General features: G+C 49.0%; 1 protein-coding gene across 1 annotated transcript; it reads left to right on the forward strand.

The window, feature by feature from the left end:
• Positions 1-1951: 1951 nt before the first annotated feature.
• On the forward strand, positions 1952-22005 carry DAPK3 (death associated protein kinase 3). The gene is made up of 9 exons (XM_059697181.1): positions 1952-2088; positions 3010-3166; positions 13446-13806; positions 14112-14241; positions 14883-14931; positions 18766-18792; positions 19387-19539; positions 20294-20339; positions 20796-22005. The coding sequence occupies exons 2-9, from the start codon at positions 3105-3107 to the stop codon at positions 21330-21332; spliced, it is 1365 nt and encodes a 454-aa protein (XP_059553164.1). The 5' UTR covers positions 1952-2088; positions 3010-3104; the 3' UTR covers positions 21333-22005.
• The last annotated feature ends 45 nt before the right edge of the window (positions 22006-22050 follow it).

Below are 22050 nucleotides of genomic sequence, written 5' to 3' on the forward strand. Positions count from 1 at the left end.
GAAACCTCAAATTTTGTCATGACAATTAATACTGTCAATTGCTATCCTTGAAGTGACAGGCTTGATTTGTTCATTTTTTGAGAAAATGCCTGCCAAACACACCGTCTGAATTATTGTTTGTCAGTTTTCTTCAAGTAAAAATGATGTTCCAACTCCTCATTAAGTGTGGGTTATGCATCAGTAGCTTCCCAAAGAATATTAGAAGCAGAGAAAAACATGTAACTTTAAGAGAAACCTGACATCTAGTGCCAGGTGACCAAGTTCAACATCAACAGCAATAAGTCATGTTGATAGTATGGACTCTGAATATGATGTGATGAGAATGGCACTTTATATCTGGTCTTAAAACCGATCACTTGCCCTAACCGGTTTGGCTCGGTGGATAGAGTGTCGGCCTGCTGACTGAAGGGTCCTGGGTTCAATTCCGGTCAAGGGCATGTACCTGAGTTGCAGTCTCATCCCCAGTAGGAGGTGTGCAAGAGGCGGCTGATGGATGCTTCTTTCTCATCGATGTTTCTGACTCTCTATCCCTCTCCCTTCCTCTCTAAAAAATCAATAAAATATATTTAAAAAAACAAAAAACAAAAAAACTCTACTGAGAAAAACATCAGACATCCCAATTGAAGAAAAGGCTACAAAATACCTGACCAATCCTCAAAACTCAGACTCATCAAAAACATGGAAGTGAGTCCTAGCCGGTCTGGCTCAATGGTTAGAATGTCTGCCCACCCACCAAAGGGTCTCAGGTTCGATTCGCAGTCAAGAGCATGTACCTGGGTTGCAGGTTCCATCCTGGCCCCAGTCGGGGAGTTCAAGAGGTAACCAATCGATATGTCTCACATTGATGTCTCTCCCCCTCCCCACCTCCTTCCCTTCCACTCTCTTAAAAAAAAAAAAAATCAATGGAAAGATTATCCTTGGGTGAGGATTAACAAAAGAACAAAAATCAGGGAAGTGAGAAAACTGTCATAGCCAAGAGCCTAAGGAGATGTGGCAATTAAATCATGGGACAGAAAAAGGACGGAAAACCAGGAATCTGAATTAAGTGTGGACTTTGCTTAATAAAAATGTATCAAGATTGGTTTATTAGTTGTAAGAAGAGTATTATATGCATGGAAGATGTAATAGGGGGAAACGGTATGGGAGAAGGTGCTGCTTTAGCTGTGCTGAAGTGTGCACTGGAGTTAGACAAGAATGGAGGAAGGCGCTCTCCGGGCAGCAGCAGCAGCTCATGTCAAGATCTAGGGTAGGAATGAAATGTTTGAGGTCAGAAGGAAGGCAGATGGGGTTGGAGTGAAGAAAGGGAGAATGGCAAGATGTTAGGGCAGCCGGGAAAGGCCACAAGATATTATAGGGTCTTGTGTTTGATGGCATCTGAGGTGGATCAGGTCTATCTGGGAATGAATTTCAGCCATGCCATTTACTGCCTTTTGGTTGGGTTACCTAACTTCTCTGGGTGTCAGTTTCCCTGACTAGAAAGGGAGAAATTTTAATATATTTTACCTCGGTTTGCTGATTGGGACATACTAAGGCTCAGTACATGCTAGTATCTTGAGACAAACAGAAGTCACAGAAGAATCCTCAAGCATTTGGAATGTGGGTAACATTTTACTGCCACTCACGGACTAAAGCAGCCCCGGAGTCCACCCCAGGAGCTGCCATTGCCGGAACTAGGCCTTGGATTCGCGTATCTTGTGCCCCAAGAAAGGCCGGAAGAGGGATGCAGGACTTCAGCATCCCGCCTCCCAGCTTCAGAACCCCCGTCAGAGGAGAGCATAAATTTGACCGGCGTTCATTACGGCCAATCAGCTGCATGAAGGCAAGACTGTAGGCCAATGGCGGGGTGGCATCCGGGTGTGGATAGCCGGACGCCAGAGGGCCTCGGCCGGGAAGGCAGCGGAGGGCGGGGCGTCACGAGTGGCGGGCGCGCTGACCAATGGGCGGTGGATTCCTCTCCCCAGGGCCGGGCACTGGCAGACGCGGTGACGTCAGCGCGGGTCAGCGCGTTACAAGGATCAGCGCGGCGAAGGGACCGGCGGGGCGCGGAGCTGTGGGAGGTGAAGAGCGGATTCTGTTCGCGGTCTGCGGGTATGGAGAACACTGGGGGCGGGGGAGGCGGGGGGTCTGGGGGCGGTGTTTGGAGAGCGGAAAAGGGTCTGGGCCCGGGCCTGCGAGGGGCGTGGCGGCCTCGGGGTAGCTTGAGCAGAGACATCATGGGTTGGGACCCCTGGAGCTATCTATGAAGGGGGCTATCAGCGTCTGCCTTGGAGCTTACGCGTTGGTTGGGGGCGAAGGACAATGGAGAAGACAGATTGACCCTTTGCGGGTCCCGTTTGGGGTGAAGGAGACGGGGGTGGAGGCCTTTAATACCAGGAGGAGTGCCTTTGAGGAGAGGGAGGAGGCTAGTCTTGCTAGGACGGTGAAAGTCAGGGGCAGGCAAGAATGGGTCGGGGGCTTGCAAGAGCTCGGAAGCCATTGCCCATTTCCTGGGGAATTCAAGACCTGGGGAGCACACCGCCGAGGAGGGTCTAAGAGACTAGCTGAGGTGTGGGGGGAATGGGTAAGGACGAAGAGGAGTTGGGGTTGCTCATGGGCAGGCAGGAAGGATGGGAGCCTGCTGAGGCTCTAGACCTAGGAAGTTGGGCAGGGAGTGAGGGAGGGCAGGGTTTGGGGCTGTGGCGTATGTGGGGGAGCTTTTAGGAATGTGTGGGGCTCTGGGAGAAGCCTAGGAGTGTGAGGCAGAGAAAGGCTAGGGCAGTGCGTAAGGAGGTATATATATGGCTGGTGGGAGTGATGGGAGCAAGGTGGCACGGGGGGCTGATGGACTCGGCGACCTTTTGGGTTGTTTGGTGTCAAAATGAGATGACACATGCAGGTGCCCTTCCCAGAAACCCTGCACCTTCAGCGTGGAGTGAGGTGAAACCTATGGTTGGTGAGCAGGTTGCGCTGTTTGCCAGGAATAATGGCTAGCATCTCACTCTTTCTTCCCTATTGCCCCGTCTCCTCCAGGATCACTGGTAGGAGACTTCCCGAGGTCCTGTCCGCAGGCTGCAGTGACCGGGCTTTCACTGGAGCGGAAGGTGCTGGAAGGCAGACCGGCGACCATGTCCACATTCAGGCAGGAAGATGTGGAAGACCATTATGAGATGGGGGAGGAGCTGGGCAGGTGAGCAGGCCCCTCTGACAAGGCTCCGGGGTAGGAGAAAGGCACTTGGGGGTTTTCTGGACAGTGTGTCCCCTTATGTCCTGTATCCTACTCTCCAAGAAGCGAGTCAAGTTCATGTGCGGGTGGAATGAGTTTGGGCTCTGGAATCAGACATCCTGGCTGAGAGTCCTTGCTCTGACATCCTTTGTGCATTTCCTTTGGCAAGAAACATAATTGAGTACCTGTGGCACCTAACACAATGCCTGGCATATTTAGGCATTAGCAGGTTTTGTTGGTAGAGGTCTGTCCCTCTCTTTAATCCTCTCTTATGGGGAGCGCTTGAGTCTCCCAGCTCTTGGCATTTCCAGGGAAGGCCTCCTGCCTGGGCCCAGTCTCCTGCCAATTGTGTAGCATTCTTATGGGAGAGAGAGGAGGTTTCCCTAGCCAGCCTGGCAGCTGATTTCCTGCCTGGCTGGGTCTTGGAGCGTCCCTTGGGAACTTGTTCCCCCACTTGCCCCAGACCAGCCAGGCACCACCCCCCAACCCCCCAGCCCCAGCCTGAAACCTTATTTGGTGAGTTTGCTGCTGGCCAAGGCCCCATGATGTCACCAGAAGGGAATGTAAATAACTGAGCGAGCCCTGCATCAGGCCTTTGCAGGCTCCTTTGGGATTCTGAAGTCTCTCCTTTAGGAATTTCCTCTGTTTTGAGTGGTAGCCAATGAAGTCTCTCCCTCCCCTGCCTCCCAATCTCAAACTTTATTGTTGAAAATGTATGAGGAGCCCTAACCGGTTTGGCTCAGTGGATAGAGTGTCGGCCTTTGGACTGAAGGGTCCCGGGGTCGATTCCGGTCAAGGGCATGTACCTTGGTTGCAGGCACATCCCCAGTAGGGGGTGTGCAGGAGGCAGCTGATTGATGTTTCTCTCCCATCGATGTTTCTAATTCTCTATCCCTCTCCCTTCCTCTCTGTAAAAAAATGAATTAAATATATTTTTTTTTAAAAAGAAAATGTATGAGGATCTCCTGCTGAGGGTAGTTTGGCAAAAATCAGCAAAATGTCATATGTATATTCCCTTTAACTCACTGATTCTGCTGAATTAATTCAGTGGGAATATATACATACATGGCCCAATGACCTAGAAACAGGAATAATTGCTATAAAGATTTTTATTTTTATTTTATTTTTAAAATATATATATATATATATATACATATATATTTTTTTAAATATATATTTTATTGATTTTTTACAGAGAGGAAGGGAGAGAGATAGAGAGTTAGAAACATCGATGAGAGAGAAACATTGATCAGCTGCCTCCTGCACATCTCCCACTGGGGATGTGCCCGCAACCCAGGTACATGCCCTTGACCGGAATCGAACCTGGGACCCTTCAGTCCGCAGGCCGAGGCTCTATCCACTGAGCCAAACCGGTTTCGGCTAAAATATATTTCTTTTTTTTTTTTTAAATATATTTTATTGATTTTTTACAGAGAGGAAGGGAGAGAGATAGAGAGTCAGAAACATCGATGAGAGAGAAACATCAACCAGCCGCCTCCTGCACACCCCCTACTGGGGATGTGCCCACAACCCAGGTACATGCCCTTGACCGGAGTCGAACCTGGGACCCTTCAGTCCGCAGGCCGACGCTCCATCCACTGAGCCAAACCGGTTTTGGCAAAATATATTTCTTTATTGATTTCAGAGAGAAAGGGAGAAGGAGAGAGAGATAGAAACATCAATGATGAGAGAGAATCATTGATCGGCTGCCTCCTGCACACCCCACACTGGAGATCGAGCCCGAAACCCAGGCATGTGCCCTTGGCTGGAATCGAACCTAGGACCCTTCAGTCCACAGGCTGATGCTCTATCCAATGAACCAAGCCGGCTAGGGCAACTATAAAGATTTTATATGAGCAAAAGATGGGAAGCCTCTTCAGTGGCCATCACAGCACCTTGTATCGGTGGGTGGAATATTGTGCAGCCATTAAAAGAGCCAGGCAGCCCTGGTTAGTGTGGCTCAGTTGGTTGGAGCATCATCCCGTACACCAAAAGGTCTCGCAATCAGTTCCTAGTCAGGGCACATACCTAGGTTTCAGGTTCATTCCTTGGCCTCGGTTGGGGTCTGTGTAGGAGGCAAATGATTGATTTTTCTTTCTAACATTGATGTCTCTCCCTGCCCCCATTCCCCTCTCTCTAAAAGTCAATGAAAAACCAACAAAAGAGCTAGGCAACTTATATAATGTGAGCCACCTAGGAAATTTATTGCAATTTAATCAAAAATTTTAAAGCTGTTTCAGTTTTTTTTTTTTTTAAATATATTTTATTGATTTTTTACAGAGAGGAAGGGAGAGAGATAGAGAGTTAGAAACATCGATGAGAGAGATACATCGATCAGCCGCCTCCTGCACATCTCCTACTGGGGATGTGCCCGCAACCCAGGTACATGCCCTTGACCGGAATCGAACCTGGGACCCTTCAGTCCGCAGGCCGACGCTCTATCCACTGAGCCAAACCGGTTTTGGCCTGTTTCAGTTTTAATAATTTTATGCCCTAGCCTATTTGGTTCAGTGAAATGAGTGTTGGCCTGCGGACTGAAGGGTCCCAGTACGATTCCAGCCAAGGGCACATGCCCGGGTTGTGGGATCGATCCCCAGTAGGGAGTGTGCAGGAGGCAGCCAATCAATGATTCTCTGTCATCATTGATGTTTCTATCTCTCTCCCTTTCCCTTCCTCTCTGAAATCAATAAAGAAATATATTTAAAAAATTTTTAAAATAACTTTAACAACATACTTTATTTAACCTGGTTGAATGTAATTATCATTTTGCTTGTAATTGCTATAAAATTATTAGTGAAAAATTTTATCACTTTAAAAAAAATAAATATTTTTATTGATTTTAGAGAGGAAGGGAGAGGGAGGGAGGGAGAAACATCGGTGATGAGAGAGAGTCATTGATCAGCTGCCTCCTGCATACCCCTAACTGGGGATCCAGCTGGCAACCCAGGCATGTGCCCTGACTGGGAATTGAACCGTGACCTCCTGATTCATAGGATGATACTCAAGCACTGAGCAACACCAGCTGGGCTCACTTTTTTTTTTATATGAAGCCTTTGAAATCTAGTGTGTACTGTATGATCACAGCACATTTCAGTTTGATGGGCCTGATAGCTGCTGTGGCCAGTGGCTGCCACCTTGGACAGCATCACTCCATGTAATGGTCCAGAACGTTATCAGAGATAAATGAAGTGAAGGATTAATGACACATATCACTGCATACCACGTTGCAACTTGTATAAATTGTAGATGTCCTTTGGACATCTGAGTTCTATCTTTTTTTTTTTTAATTGATTTCAGAGAGGAAGGGAGAGGGAGAGAGATAGAAACATCAATGATGAGAGAGAATCATTGACTGGCTGTCTCCTGCCTGTTCCCTACTGGGGATTGAGCCTGCAACTCAGGCATGTGCCCTTGACCGGAATCGAAGCTGGGGACCCTTCAGTCCACTGGTCAAATCGCTATCCACTGAGCCAAACCAGCGAGGGCAGAGTTCTATCTTTATGTTATTTCCATTCATCTACTAAAGGACCGAAGAATCAGGTGCCATTATTCCTATTTTATTTTTTTAAAATATTTTTTAATTGATTTCAGAGAGGAAGGGGGAGGGAGAAAGATAGAAACATCAATAATGAGAGACTCATTGATTGGCTGCCTCCTGCACCCCCACTACGGGGGATTGAGCCTGCAACCTGGGCATGTGCCCTTGACCGGAATTGAACCTGGGACCCTTCAGTCTGCAGGCCGATGCTCTATCCACCGAGTGAAACCAGCGAGGGCCATTATTCCTATTTTATTAAACTGGGACTGAGAGAAGGGAAGCAGCTTGCCCAAGGCCACACAGACTGTAAATGGCCAAGTAGGATTCAGATCTTGAGACCAAGCCTCGCTGGCTCCAAAGCTGCCAGGTGTGCTGGAACCAGAGATGGGCATCTGGCTTCCACCTACTCATTAGCCAGCTCCCTCCCATGTCCTGGTAATGGACCCATTAGATGCCGAAATGAAGATAAGGCCCTGTGGGTTGGGAAGTGAGTGTGTCCTTATGCCCCAAACACCATCCTCCTTCCCATGTTCACTTTCTGCCTCTGAAGTTGGCCACCATGATACGCTGTCTGTTTCAGAGGTGGAAATTATACTGGAATTCAGGTTGGAGTAGATGTAGGTCTTTCCCTAGTCTAGTTATTTACTGTCTTTGGGGAATTAGCTGCAGGAATCACTGTGGTGAGAGGGATTACAAGTAAAGCAATCCCACATTTTCCTGTCCCAGGAGTCATGGGGCTGAATTAACTGGGAACTTGTTTCATGTGTGTGTGTGTGTGTGTGTGTTCGTTCTTTCTTTCTAATTCAAGTTCACATCGACCATCTCAGGAAGTAAATTAATTTGTGTGTTGATGAGTCTGTGAACTTCTACCCTGGCTTTCATGTCAAGGAATGGTGTGTGCATTTGTATTAGCTCAGATATCCGTTGCAAAGTGCCACAGACTGGGTGATTGAAACAACAGAGATTCACTATCTCCCAGTTCTGGAGGCTAGAAGTCTGAGATCAAGATGTCATCAGGGTTGGTTCCCTCTGAGGTCTGTCCTCTTGTCTTTTTTCTTTTTTTCTTTTTAATTCTCACCCGAGGATATGTTTTTATTGATTTCTAGAGAGAGAGGGAGGGAGAGAGAATGAGAAACATCGCTGTGAGAGAGAAAGATCCTTTGGTTGCCTTTCATACATGCTCCGACCGGGGATCGAACTCACAATCTTGTGTATGGGACGACGCTCCAACTTACTTAGCCATCTGGCCAGGGCTGTCCTCTTGTCTTGTAGATGGCTCTCTTCTCCCTATGTGTGTCTGTTTCCTAATCTCTTCTTTTTTCCCCCTAATCTCTTCTTTTTTTTTTTTTTTTTTAAATATATTTTATTGATTTTCCACAGAGAGGAAGGGAGAGAGACAGAGAGTCAGAAGCATCGATGAGAGAGAAACATCGATCAGCCGCCTCCTGCACACCCCCCAACGGGGATGCGCCCGCAACCCAGGTACATGCCCTTGACCGGAATTGAACCTGGGACCCTTCAGTCCGCAGGCCGACGCTCTATCCACTGAGCCAAACCGGTCTCGGCCCCTAATCTCTTCTTATAAGAAGACCAGTCATATTGGATTAGAACTTATCCCAGTGACTTCATTTTCATTTAATTACCTCTTTAAAAGGCCCCATCTCCAAATAGTCACATCCAAGGTGCTGAGTATTAGGGCTTCACATAGATTTTGGGGGGACACAAGTCAGCCCATAGCATCTTCTTTATCTATTTCCATGAGCTCTGTCTTAGTTGTCTTTATTTGTTAGTTCATTTTGGGATAAAGTTAAAGGAAAAGTATCTTTGTATTTGAAAACTAGTGGCCTGGTGCACAAATTTGTGCACATCGAAAGGAAATTAATTAGAAGAAGTATTTTATTTTTTTATTTTTTTTTAAAATATGTTTTATTGATCTTCCACAGAGAGGAAAGGAGAGGGATAGAAAGTCAGAAACACCGATGAGAGAGAAACACCGATCAGCCGCCTCCTGCACACTCCCCACTGGGGATGTGTCCACAACCAAGGTACATGCCCTTTATCGGAATCGAACCCGGGACCCTTGAGTCCGCAGGCCGACACTCTATCCACTGAGCCAAACCGGTTCTGGCTAGAAGAAGTATTTTAATATCACTATTCGCCCTTTCTCTATAATAGAAGTGTCAACCAAATTCATGATTGACAATGACAGATCAAAACACATGCGTGCGATTGGCGCCAGCAAGAGCTTTATATATATATAATAGATAGATAAACTTGCTTAATTAGGCCTGCTTTCTGATTTAGCTAAACTTTTTCCAGCCCAGTGAAGCACCCCAACTTCTCTTTCAGGTAATTGTCAGCAACACAGCAGTAAATATCAACATGAAGCAGATTATTATTATAGATCACACAGGGAGAACAAAGGGTAAAATAACTACAGCAGTGTTCGACTATTCTGCGCAGTGAGAAAACCTGAAGTCATTTTCAAGGTCCACCATTTCTTCTTTTCAGTCGGATCAAGTTTCTAAGACTTTTAAATCTCCATTTTCTGGCTAATGAAAAGAAAATAGGATTCCACCCAGTCTCCTGTCTCCCTACTCCAGGACTTCTGTGAGGATCACATGAGATGAGGCACAGGAAAACGCTTCACAGACATTTGGTTAAAGTGTGACATCTTTGTGCCTGGCTTTAGAGCAAGTTGTGTTCCTGGACTGAAGAAATTGCAAGGAGGCTAGTTGTCGCTAGGGAGAGGAAGCTGGGCGTTGCTATGTGATGTCATTACCTGGTGCCGGAAGTGACTGCTGGCTGGGCTGGGCTGTGAGCCACATTTTGTGCCATGGGATCTCGGCAGTGTTGGCTACGATTTGGTGGGCTATTGTTAAGGGTGGTGGTGGGGCCTGTGTCCCACTTGGGGGAAGCAAGTGTTGCTTTGTGGGCACCAGGTCCGTGGTGCCGTTTCTCTGTAAATGGCCAGTGTGCGCCACGGCAGCTCCTGCATTGAGCGTCTGCCCCCTGGTGGTCAGTGTGTGGCATAGCGACTGGTCGGATGGTTGGATACTTAGCATATTAGCCTTATATATATATATAAATTAGGCCATGTATTCAGCACTTACTTAGCCCAGCATTCCTGGCACAGGTGAACATTTGGCATTCGCTGTCATTACCGCCAGGGAATCATTGTGGGATGGAATGTGGGCCTGGAGGAGTTAGTTTGGATGTTGGCAGAGGGGAGGGAGAAAAGCATTTCAGGTGCGGGGCAAGAACATAGGTACCCAGGGGACTGTTTTGGTGGATTCATGGTGGTGAGACCTAATTAGGGACACCACCTGTCACGTCTAACTTGTGCCCTCGACTTTTAGATTAGTATTTTAGTTTCCTGTTGCTGCTGTAACAAATTGCCACATTCAGTGGCTTAGAAAAACACATGTTCATTATCTTAAAGATCTGGGATTCAGCCCTAGCTGGTTTGGCTCAGTCCGAGCGTCGGCCTGCGGACTAAAGGGTCCCGGGTTCGATTCCAGTCAAGGGCATGTACCTTGGTTGCTGGCACATCCCCAGTAGGGGGTGTGCAGGAGGCAGCTGATCTGTTTCTCTCTCATCGATATTTCTAACTCTCTGTTCCTCTCCCTTCCGCTCTGTAAAAAAAATCAATAAAATATATATTAAAAAAAAAAAAAAAAGATCTGGGATTCAGGAGTTGAAATGGCCTGGCTGGTGTGGCTCAGCCTGGGTTGCCAGCTTAAATCCCCAGTGGGGGGCTTGCAGGAGGTGGCTGGTCGATGGTTCTTTCTCAGCATTGATGTTTCTGTCCCTCTCCCTTCCTCTCTGAAATCAATTAAAAAATATATATATATATATATTTTTTTTGAAGGAGCTGAAATGGATCTGCAGGATTGGTTTCTCTGGAGGCTCCAGGGAGAATTGTTTCTGGCCTTTTGTAGAGGCATCGCATCCTCGGCTCGAGGCCTCTCCCTCCACCTTCACAGCCAGCAGTGTAGCTTCTTCCATTCCTCTGACCCTCTTGTCGCCCTCTTATGTGGACCCTGTGATGACACTGGGCACCCCCTGGTAATCCAGGATTATTTCATCTCAGGGTCCTTAATTCCACCTGCAAAGTTTTTTGTTTTTTTTGCAATGTGAGGACACATGCATAGGTTCCCTGGATCAGACATCTTTGGAGGGGTTGTTATTCAGCTTACCATGGTCGGAAACAATTTTGTCCATCTTGAACTTGCCCCACCTTTTTATTTTTTATTTTATTTATTTATTTTTATTTTTAAAATATATTTTTATTGATTTCAGAGAGGAAGGAAGAGGGAGAGAGAGATAGAAACATCCATGATGAGAGAGAATCATGGATCGGCTGCCTCCTGCAAGTCCCCCACTGGAGATCGAGCCCACAACCCGGACCTGTGCCCTTGACCAGAATCGAACCCGGGACCTTTCAGTTTGCAGGCCGACGCTCTATCCACTGAGTCAAATCTGCTAGGACCGTGGTCAGCAAACCGTGGCTCGCGAGCCACATGCGGCTCTTTGGCCCCTTGAGTGTGGCTCTTCCACAAAATACCACGTGGGGGCACGCATGTACAGTGCGATTAAAACTTTGTGGCCCATGCGCAGAAGTCGGTATTTTGTGGAAGAGCCGGTATTTTGTTGCGGGCAAAATATATTGAAGAAAAAAATAGTTTGGACATTGGAGAGCTCTCTGGAGTGCAGTACATAGAATTTATCTCTCTTTTAAATAACAGCTATCTTGCCCTAGCCAATTTGGTTCAGTGGATAGAACATTGGTGTGGATTGAAGGGTCCCAGGTTCGATTCTGGTCAAGGGTATGTACCTTGGCTTCAGGCTCGATCCCCAGCCCTGGCCGGGGTGTGTGTGGAGGCAACCAGTCGATGTGTCTCTCACATCGATGTTCTCTCTCTCCCCCTTCCTTCCACTCTCTCTAAAAATCAGTGGGAAAATACACTCGTGTGAGGATTAATAAATAACAGCTATCTTCAGATATAATTAACATAGCATACAGTTACTCATTTAAAATGCATAATTTCATGATCTTTAGTGTATTCACAGTGTTCTGCAACCATCATCACTATTTTTAGAACATTTCCTCTCCCCATTAGCAGCCACCCCATCCCCTTTCCCCAGCCCCTGACAACCACTAACCCAGTTCTGTCTCTGAATTTGCCTGTTCACATTTCGCATACATAGAATCACACACTGTGTGGCCTTTTGTGTCTGGCTTCTCTCACTGAGCGGCATGATTTCAGGGTCCTTCCACATTGTAGCGAGCATCAGTGCTTCACTCCTTTTCATGTCACATAATGTTCCCCTGTGTGGATGGACCACATCTGTTCATGTGTTGATGAACAGAAACATGTGTTGTTTCCATGTTTTGGCTGTTGGGAATCATGCTGCTATGAATATTTATGTGCAGGTTTTTGTGTGGACACATGTTTTCATTTCTCTTAGATACATACCTAGGCGTGGAATTGCTAGGTCAGATGGTAATTCTATGTTAACCATTTGAGGAACCACCAGACTTTTCCACAGCAGCTGCCCTATTTTGCATTCCTACCAGCTGTGTGTGCACGTTCTAATTTCTCCACATCCTCACTCTTCCCTTGTTTTGAAAGTTGTGTGCATTTTTGACCCTGGCCAGGTAGCTCAGTTGGTTAGTGTCATCCAATACCCCAAGGCTGCAGGCTGGATCCCCGGTCAGGGCACATACAAGAATCAATCAGAGAGTGCATAAATGAGTAAACAACAAATCAGTCTCTCTCTCCCTTCCCCTCTTTCTCTAAAATCAACAAAAGACAAGAAAATGTGTGCATTTCTTTCACTCTGCCTATTGAATAAGAAGCTCTCTTGAAGTCATTAGCTCTTTCTTTTTTCTTTGTTTTTTAAAATAATGAAATATCCTATAAAAAGTCGAGTCAGTATGGAATTTAAAAAAAATATATATTTTATTGATTTTTTTACAGAGAGAAAGGGAAAGGGATAGAGAGTTAGAAACATCGATGAGAGAGAAACATTGATCAGCTGCCTCCTGCACACTCCCTACTGGGTATGTGCCCACAACCAAGGTACATGCCCTTGACCAGAATCGAACCTGGGACCCTTCAGTCCGCAGGCCAATGCTCTATCCACTGAACCAAACCAGCCAGGGCTCAGTATAGAATTTTATCAGATAAATAAGAAACCCTTTTTGCTGCCCTTATTTCCTCAATCCCAGTCCTCAGAGGCTATTGCTAACAGCTTGGTGTGTGTCTTTCAGACCTTATTTTCTGCATATACATACATAAATATATCTGTATGTATGGATAACACATAGCATTTTTAAACAAAAAGATCTCATTCTGTGTGTCATTTTTCAGGTGGCTTTTTTTCACTGAGCTTAAAGAGTTGCCTTCATTCTTTTTCATGATGGTGTAAGATTCCACTGGATTTATTTCCATGATGGATTTTAGTTCCCTCTTGGTATACATTGAGCTGTTTTTATTTTTTTCACTGTTGCAAAAATGCCAGGCAGCCATTGTGTTTTGTGCGCTTTGCACTCCCATAGCAGCATACCTACTGGGTACATCTTGGGGACTTGCACTTACGTGGTGCCAGGAGCTAGGAGAGTGCTGCCCCAGGAGATGGTGGCGGGCCTAGGTCCCTCTTGGTGCTCTGATCACCTCCCTTGCCCCTCTGTCCCTGCAGCGGCCAGTTTGCCATTGTGCGGAAATGCCGGCAGAAGGGCACTGGGAAGGAGTATGCAGCCAAGTTCATCAAGAAACGCCGCCTGTCATCCAGCCGGCGGGGGGTCAGCCGGGAGGAGATCGAGCGGGAGGTGAACATCCTGCGGGAGATTCGGCACCCCAACATCATCACGCTACATGACATCTTTGAGAATAAGACCGATGTGGTGCTCATCCTGGAGCTGGTTTCTGGTGGGGAGCTCTTTGATTTCTTGGCCGAGAAGGAGTCGCTGACAGAGGACGAGGCCACTCAGTTCCTTAAGCAGATCCTGGATGGCGTCCACTACCTGCACTCCAAGCGCATCGCCCACTTTGACCTCAAGGTAAGCCCCACTGGGAAGCTCTGCACCAGCCTGGCTGGCCGGTGCAGGTGAGGATGGGGGCTCAAGAGAGGGTTCTGCTTTCATGGGCACAGAATGTACCCCTCCTGGACCCGTGATGCTCTGGGAGTTGAGGAGAGGGACCTGCTCAGGCCTGGACCCTCAGGGTGGCATCAGCCTGCCCACACCCCACGGGCTGGGAGTTGGGGGGAGCCTAGGGAAATTCCAGGTGCTGTTCCCAGAGATGCCAGGCCAGCAGAAGCAGCAGATCCTCTTCCCACTGCCCTGCTCTCCCTTCCCCCGCCCAGCCCGAAAACATCATGCTCCTAGACAAGAACGTGCCCAACCCACGCATCAAGCTTATTGACTTTGGCATCGCTCACAAGATTGAAGCCGGGAACGAGTTCAAGAACATCTTTGGCACCCCAGAATTTGTTGGTAAGGCCCTGCCTGTGCATCAGGGGCTGGGGCTTGGGTAGGTGTATTCAAGGATCTCCAGCAGTGTAGGGTGAGTTGGGCCTGGTCCCTGGATGCCTGACTCACGGCCGTCAGGTGCCTGGCATTGGGCAAGGGGAAGCTCAAGACCTCAGGTTGGGCCCTGCCTGTGTTTAGAGCATTGACCCATGTACCAAAGGGTTGCAGGTTCGATTCCTGATCAAGGCCACATACCTGGGTTGTAGGTTCAATCCCCTGGCCCAGGTGGGGGCACTTGAGGGAGGCAACCAATTGTGTCTCTCTCCCATCCATGTTTCTCCCCCCCCCGCCCCCGCCTCTTTCTTTTTTTCCTTCCCCCTCCTCCCTCCCTCCTTCCTTTCACTCTCTCTAAAAATCAGTGGAAAAATATATCCTCAGGTGAGGATTAACAATAACAAAAAGACCTTGGGTTGTTGCTGTCACTGTCCCAGCCTTCCTGCCTCAGAGCTGGCCTTGCCTGTGCATTTGTGGGTGTTTTCCCGAGTGACCCCCAGTTACCTTCAGGGGTGGGGGGGACTGTACCACTGCCCTTGGCTATGTGCCCGGTGTGGTCTTAGGTGCAACCAGTTCCTGACCCTGTACCTTCTGTTTCCCTGTCCCTGCAGCTCCTGAGATTGTCAACTATGAACCCTTGGGTCTGGAGGCGGACATGTGGTGAGTCAGGGGTAGCTTTGGGGACCCAGGGCTGCCCAGCGCTGAGTCCAGCATACACACCTGGGACCGCTCCTTGTGGAATCTCCCCCTGCTCATCCCCAGGAGCTACAGGCTGGGGCATTGCCCATCCCATGGTCTTGGTGCTGTGGGGCACAGGCAGGACGGACCATTGCTTTAGAATAGGGTTCAGCAAAATGCAGCCCAACGGCCAGAACAGGCCTAGGAGCTGGGAGCGGTGGTCTCAGTTTTTTAAAAAGGGGCATTGCCGAAACCGGTTTGGCTCAGTGGATGGAGCGTCGGCCTGCGGACTGAAGGGTCCCAGGTTCGATTCCGGTCAAGGGCACGTACCTGGGTTGCGGGCACATCCCCAGTGGGAGATGTGCAGGAGGCAGCTGATCGATGTTTCTCTCTCATCGATGTTTCTAACTCTCTATCTCTCTCCCTTCCTCTCTGTGAAAAATCAATAAAATATATTTTTAAAAAAGGGGGGGGGGGCATTAAAAACAGCAGAGCCCTAGCTGGTTTGGCTCAGGGATAGAGTGTTGGCCTGTGGACCGAAGGTTCCTGGGTTCGATTCCGATCAGGGCACGTACCTCAGTTGCAGGCTTCTCCCTGACCGGGCCCTGGTCAGGGCTTGTGCAGGAGTCAACCAATCGATGTGTTTCTCTCACATGGATATTTCTGTCTGTCTTTCCCTCTCTCCTCCACTCTCCCTAAAAATCAATGGGCAATGTCCTCGTCCTCGGGTGAGGATAAAAAAAAAAGACAAGTATGCGACAGACCATTAGTGGCCCATAAATATACACAATGCCCTGAAATGCTCGCTGTCTGACCCTCTATAAAAACAGTTTGGGAAAGGGTTGGAGAGGCATTACAGGAACGGTGGCGGCAACTGTGTCCCGGAACCACAGTGAGTAAGTGGTGGAAAACAGTTACACGTGGGGACTGGCTGGGGCCATTAAAACCTTCTTGGTTTCTGTGGCATGGGTAGCGTAACTTAAAACATGTAGGCTGCTTATGCTGCTTGGCGCTACTGCTGGGACCTCATCCCCTAAAGCCCCTGCGTCTGCCTGACTTGGCGAGTCACACCAGTCCTCTTCATGAAAGAGTACGCTCATGACCCCTTTCTCTTAACTAGGAGAGTTTTCTTCTAAGGTGAGAAGAGACTAATTCTTGGGCTCCTGGCCTCTGTTAAGCACTGCACATGCGCTGTCTGAACCCACCGTGGGGAGCGGGTGCAGCAGGGCGGAGGAGGAGGACCCGGACCTGGACCTTTGCACTGTGCAGCTCTGACTACGCAGGCATAGCCAAGGGCAGATGCGTCCTGCTAACTGTAATTAGGTCCCTTAGTTTGTATTTTTCTTGTCTTATCCAGTGATGGACATGATGTGTTAAGTTTCACTAGTGAAAGGCAATGTCCAATATTTTGGTTGTATTATCCTGTGGTGGATATTATTGTCATCTGAACATCATGGGCAATTGACAAATTTTGATTGTTGGTAGTTATTTCATAAAAGTGCAAAATAACTTGGAATTTCTGATTGGAGTGCAGCAAGGCAAAAGCAATAAAAACAGACCAGAACACTAGCTAAGGACTCATTTGTGTGACTGCTTTGTAAAGCATCCTGGGGCTATAGCGAAAGTGACAGTAAGTCAGTTCCTTTACGGTGTTCTTGAGACTATATTTAATTTTTTTTAAAACTAATAGGCTTTATTTTTTAGAACAGTTTTTAAAAATATATATTTTATTGATTTTTTTACAGAGAGGAAGGGAGAGGGATAGAGAGCTATAAACATCGATCAACTGCCTCCTGCATGCCCCCCACTGGGGATGTGCCTGCAACCAAGGTACATGCCCTTGACTGGAATCGAACCTGGAACCCTTCAGTCCGCAGGCCAACACTCTATCCACTGAGCCAAACCGGTTAGGGCTAGAACAGTTTTTAACAAATATATATTTTTATTGATTTCAGAGAGGAAGAGAGAGGTAGAGAGAAATAGAAACATCAATGATGAGAGAGAAGCATTGATCGGCTGCCTCCTGCATGACCGCAATGGGGATTGAGACTGCAACCTGGACATGTGCCCTGACCAGAGTCAAACTGTGACCTCCTGGTTCACAGGTCGATGCTCAACCACTGAGCACACGGGCTGGGCTAGAACAGATTTTGATTTACAGAAAAATTAAGCAGATAGTACAGAATTCCCAAATAATCACCCCAAATCCCCATTACACACACATTTTCTCCTGTTATTAACATGCATTAGTATGATTTGTTGCACAATTAATGGATACGTTATTAATGGACACAATATTGACACATTATTATTATTTATTAAAGTCTTTGTTTATTCATATTTCCTAATTTTTAACCCAGTGTTCTTTTTTTAAATCCAGTGTCCCAGGATCCCATTTAGGATACCATATGACATGAAGTTGTCAGGTGTCTTTAGTCTTCTCTTGGTTGTGACAGTTTCTCAGGCTTTCCTTGTTTTCAGTGACTGTTACAGGCTGAATTGTATGCCTCCAAAATTCGTATGTTGAAATTCAAACTTCAGTATCTCCTCTTTGGAGATAGTGTCTATAAAGAAATAAAGTGAGGTCATTAGGGTAGGCCCTAACCATTATGCCTGGTGTCCTCATAAGAAAAGAAGATTAGGACACAGAAGGAAGAGCATGTAAAGATGTGATAGAACAGTAAGAAGCTAGGCCCTAACCGGTTTGGCTCCGTGGATAGAGCGTCGGCCTGTGGACTGAAGGGTCCCAGGTTCGATTCTGGTCAAGGGCATGTACCTTGGTTGCAGGCACATCCCCAGTAGGGGTTGTGCAGGAGGCAGCTGGTCGATGTTTCTCTCTCAGCGATGTTTCTAACTCTCTATCTCTCTCCCTTCCTCTCTGTAAAAAACTCAATAAAATATACTTTAAAAAAAAAAGAATAGTAAGAAGCTAGGAAAATTCCAGGGCAGGCGGAATAAGGAAACTAAGACAGATAAATAGCAGTTTGCAGCCACCTAGTAAATCCTATCTTCCTTAAAACAAGGACATTTAAGAGTAAATGGTTTGTACTTCTCCTCCCCAGCCAGAGGGTAAATAGCTTAAGTCATCCTATTTAGGGAGACAGATAACAGAAATCCAATTAGTGCCATTTGCCAACTACAACCAAAGGGTAGACAAATGAAGGGAATAAATCTCATTTTGGTACATAAGCATAAAGCTGATGAATAGTCTATTGATTCTCCCCTAACACCTCCCCTAAATGCCCAGCCTTTAAAATCCCCTGAAAATGAAGGTCCCAGCGTGTTCTCCCTCCGGGAGCATACCTGTGCTGTTCCCTTCTCCTCTCCCCACAGGCACGTATCCCCTAATCTCTAAGGGACCCCGTGAAATTTACAACTGGGGGGAAATGGTCCTTGTTTCACTGTCCTCAGTGTGTTTCTGCTGTGGTCAATACATTGTTGCTTGCTTTTCTATAAAAAGACAACACAAAAAACAGTTTGCTGATCCTGCTGGCCCTACGCTGGGTCCCAGATCTGCAGGGACTGTGGGGCCATGGTGCTGTTTGTCCTGCCCTCACTGTGGCCCCTTTGAGCCTTGACAGGAGGGTGTGGCCAAAGGTGTTTAAGTAGCCAATCCTGAGACCCCAGGGCAGGAGAAGGGGAGCAGGGCTGACAGACCTGTGGGCTGACAGACCTGCTGCCCAGCTGGCCCAGAAACCTTGGGCTTATAGCGTCCCCATGTGGGCTCTGGGCCCCTGCCCTGTAGAAACTCTGGGAGTCAGGGTGCTGCACCCCGCAGCTAAGCTGACCTTCCTCTTCTCGTGTGTTCTCTTCTAGGAGCATTGGTGTCATCACCTATATCCTGTGAGTACCCGCCTGACACTTCCTGCTGCCCCCCTATCATTATGTTTTAGGAAATTCAAGGGTTATGGGAGCCATATATCCAAGGACCAGGCTGAAGACCAAATATATGTTTTGTACCATAAATTAGTATCTATTGCCCAGAGCCCCACAGGGGTGGTGGTGTGGCCCACGCAGTGCAGAGTATCAGGAAGGCAGGTGACACCTGTGTGTGTCATCACCAGTGATGCCGACCTTGACCGTGTGCTCGGTGGCATCAGCCAAGATTCTCTTGGAAAGTGACTGTTTTTTCCACTGGAATCACTAAACGTTCTGGGGCAGATTCTTTGAGATTGTGCATCTACATAGATACTTTGAGCTTCCACAAGGATTTCACTCACAGGTTTTAGCATCTATCTAGCTGGGCATTGACTGCTTACTGCCTTCTGGTTGGCAGCCAGGGCGGGGCTGGTTGGAAGGTCCAGGGAATGCATGTGTGGGATGGTTAGGGCTCAAGGTCCGCCTTCCTCTGTTGGCCCCTTCGTGAGCACTTCTCCGGGCAGCAGCCCGGTGATGGAACAAACACAGGGGACACTGAGCCCCATGTTTGTCTTCCAGTTTGAGTGGCGCATCCCCATTCCTGGGTGAGACCAAGCAGGAGACCCTGACCAATATCTCAGCCGTGAACTATGACTTCGATGAGGAGTACTTTAGCAACACCAGTGAGCTGGCCAAGGACTTCATCCGCCGGCTGCTTGTCAAGGACCCCAAGTAAGCACAGGCCGAGCAGAGGGGTCAGGGAGCAGCCCCGTGGGAAGGCCAAACGAGTCTCCCTGGAATGGGTGGTGTGGCCGAGAAGACCTCTCTCCAAGTCACCACGTCTTCGTAACTGGCTTCTGCTTTGGGCTGGAGATAGCAATGGATGGCTTAGGTTGGCCCACACTGTGTCTTAAGAAGCTTTAATTCATTGCCAACTTTAAGAATGGGGTTTCACATGAAATTCCAGGTTGCTACTTTTTTGTTTTAGGAAAAAAAATCTCAAAGTCCTGGCAGCACAGAGCCTCCATTCACAGGGAGGTGCTCTCTGTGGCCGTGGCCCTCCCTGTGTATTCTGCCCATTCTTGTTGCCTTCCGGCCCCTCCTGTGGGTACCTGAGTTGTGAGCTGTTTGTTGTTTGACCCCAGCGTTAGGTCTCGACCCTCAGGGAATACCGAGAACCCCGAGCCTATGCCCCCAAAGGTGCCTTGACAGGCTCCCTGTGGCTGGCTTAGCGGAGTGGGTGCCTGGATTGTGTGTATAATTTCAAGGTCATTTCAGGGACTTGCAGCCAGGCTGGAGGGCGAACTTAGGGGTTGGGGGTCCTCAGGGACAGGTGTCTGAGCCAGCCCTGGACGGGCTGCAGAGAGCAGAACTGAGGCAGGGAGAGCCTGGAAAACCCTTCCCGGCTCGCTGCTCCTTGCGGGGAGGACGGTGCAGATGGCACACATGTGACTAACCCGGGCTGGGGTGGGGGGTGCTTTTCCAGGAGGAGAATGACCATCTCCCAGAGCCTGGAGCATTCCTGGATCAAGGTGAGGTGGGGGCTGCTCCCCCTGAGGGATGGGGGTCGTGACAAGCCCTCAGCATCCAGGGAGGGTCCCCAGAGTGGTCGTCTGGGCAGTGGGAGATGAGGTGCCCCCGAAATGGTGGCAGAGCCATCTCACTGAGGCATCCGCTAGCATCCTTGGTCCCTCTGTGCACGCAGCAGGGCTCCCTCCCACAGAAACTTTCAGAAGGGGTCACCTCTGGGCCAAAGTTGGCAGCCTTCTGTAAAGGGCCAATCACTATATGTTTTGCTCTGTGGTCCCTGGCATCAGTATTCAGCTCTGCCTTCGTATCAGGAAAGCACCATGACCACATGCATGCAAATGAGCATGTCTGTGTGCCAACAAAACTTTATTTACAAAAGTAAGCAGAGGGCTGGATGTGGCCCTCGGTGGTCAACCACCTGCCCCCTGTTCCAGGCTGTGTTCTCTCTCCCCCTGCAGGCGATCAGGCGGCGGAATGTGCGGAGGGAAGACAGTGGCCGGAAACCGGAGCGTCGGCGCCTGAAGACAGCCCGCCTCAAGGAGTACACTATCAAGTCCCATTCGAGCATGCCCCCCAACAATACCTACATCAACTTCGAGCGCTTCTCCAAGGTACTGGAGGAGGTGGCGGCGGCCGAGGAGGGCCTGCGTGGGCTGGAACACAGCCGGCGGCTCTTCCATGAGGACATCGAGGCCCTGACAGCCATCTATGAAGAGAAGGAGGCCTGGTACAGGGAGGAAAACGAGAGCATTGGCCAGGACCTGCGACGGCTGCGGCAAGAGCTGCACAAGACCGAGGCCCTCCAGCGGCAGGCCCAGGAGGAGGCCAAGGGTGCCCTGCTAGGGGCCAGCGGGCTCAAGCGCCGCTTCAGCCGTCTTGAGAACCGCTACGAGGCTCTGGCCAAGCAGGTGGCCTCCGAGATGCGGTTTGTGCAGGATCTTGTACGCGCCATGGAGCAGGAGAAGCAACAGGAGGTGGAATGTGGCCTCCGCTAGGGCCACATGTGGGGGGTGGGCCCAGAGGGTTCTGGTGGTGGGTGTCCCCTTCATACCCCTGGAGCCAGGCCCCTCTGTCTTCATTCTCTGGCTCTAGAGAGTTCCCGGGCTGGGCCTGAGATGGGAAGAAGCTGGACTGGGTGGGATGTGCTTCCTGGGGCCCAGAATTCACTGCTGAGAGGAGGGGCTTGGGCGGCTCTGCCCCAGGAAGACGATGCTGATCTGGGTGGCCTCTGCACAGCCTGCCCCCCCTGGCTTAGCCTCCCCTATCCCCCACATACCTCTCTCATTCTCACAACAACGGTGACGGGGGGGGGGGGGGGTGGTAGTGGTGGCACTTCTGGGGTAGTGTCATCTCTGGAACTCTGAACTCTGCAAGGGGTTGTTACCTCCAAGATGGACTGGCCATGTGGACACACATGCTTCATGCCTGGCCCAGTGGCAGGGAGGCAGCCTTCATGTCCCGGGTCAGGGGGCTGCAGGGCAGTCAGAGTATATGGAGCAGGGCCTGGTCACCATCTTCAGGTCCTCCCTGCCCATCCAAGTGCACACAGCCTCAGGTCGGGTTTCTGAGGGCCCCTGCATGTCCCCGGGCTCGGAATCGGAGGGGCCTCTGCTGGATATGGGCCTCTCCTGCGAGCTGAAAGGAAATAAAGCCCGATTCTGACGTTTAGCCGTTGTCTGTGCTTGGGCCGGCTTTGGGTCACCTGGTGCCTGG

This window comes from Myotis daubentonii, chromosome 5 (assembly GCF_963259705.1).
Source record: "Myotis daubentonii chromosome 5, mMyoDau2.1, whole genome shotgun sequence".
Classification (NCBI taxonomy): Eukaryota; Metazoa; Chordata; class Mammalia; order Chiroptera; family Vespertilionidae; genus Myotis; species Myotis daubentonii.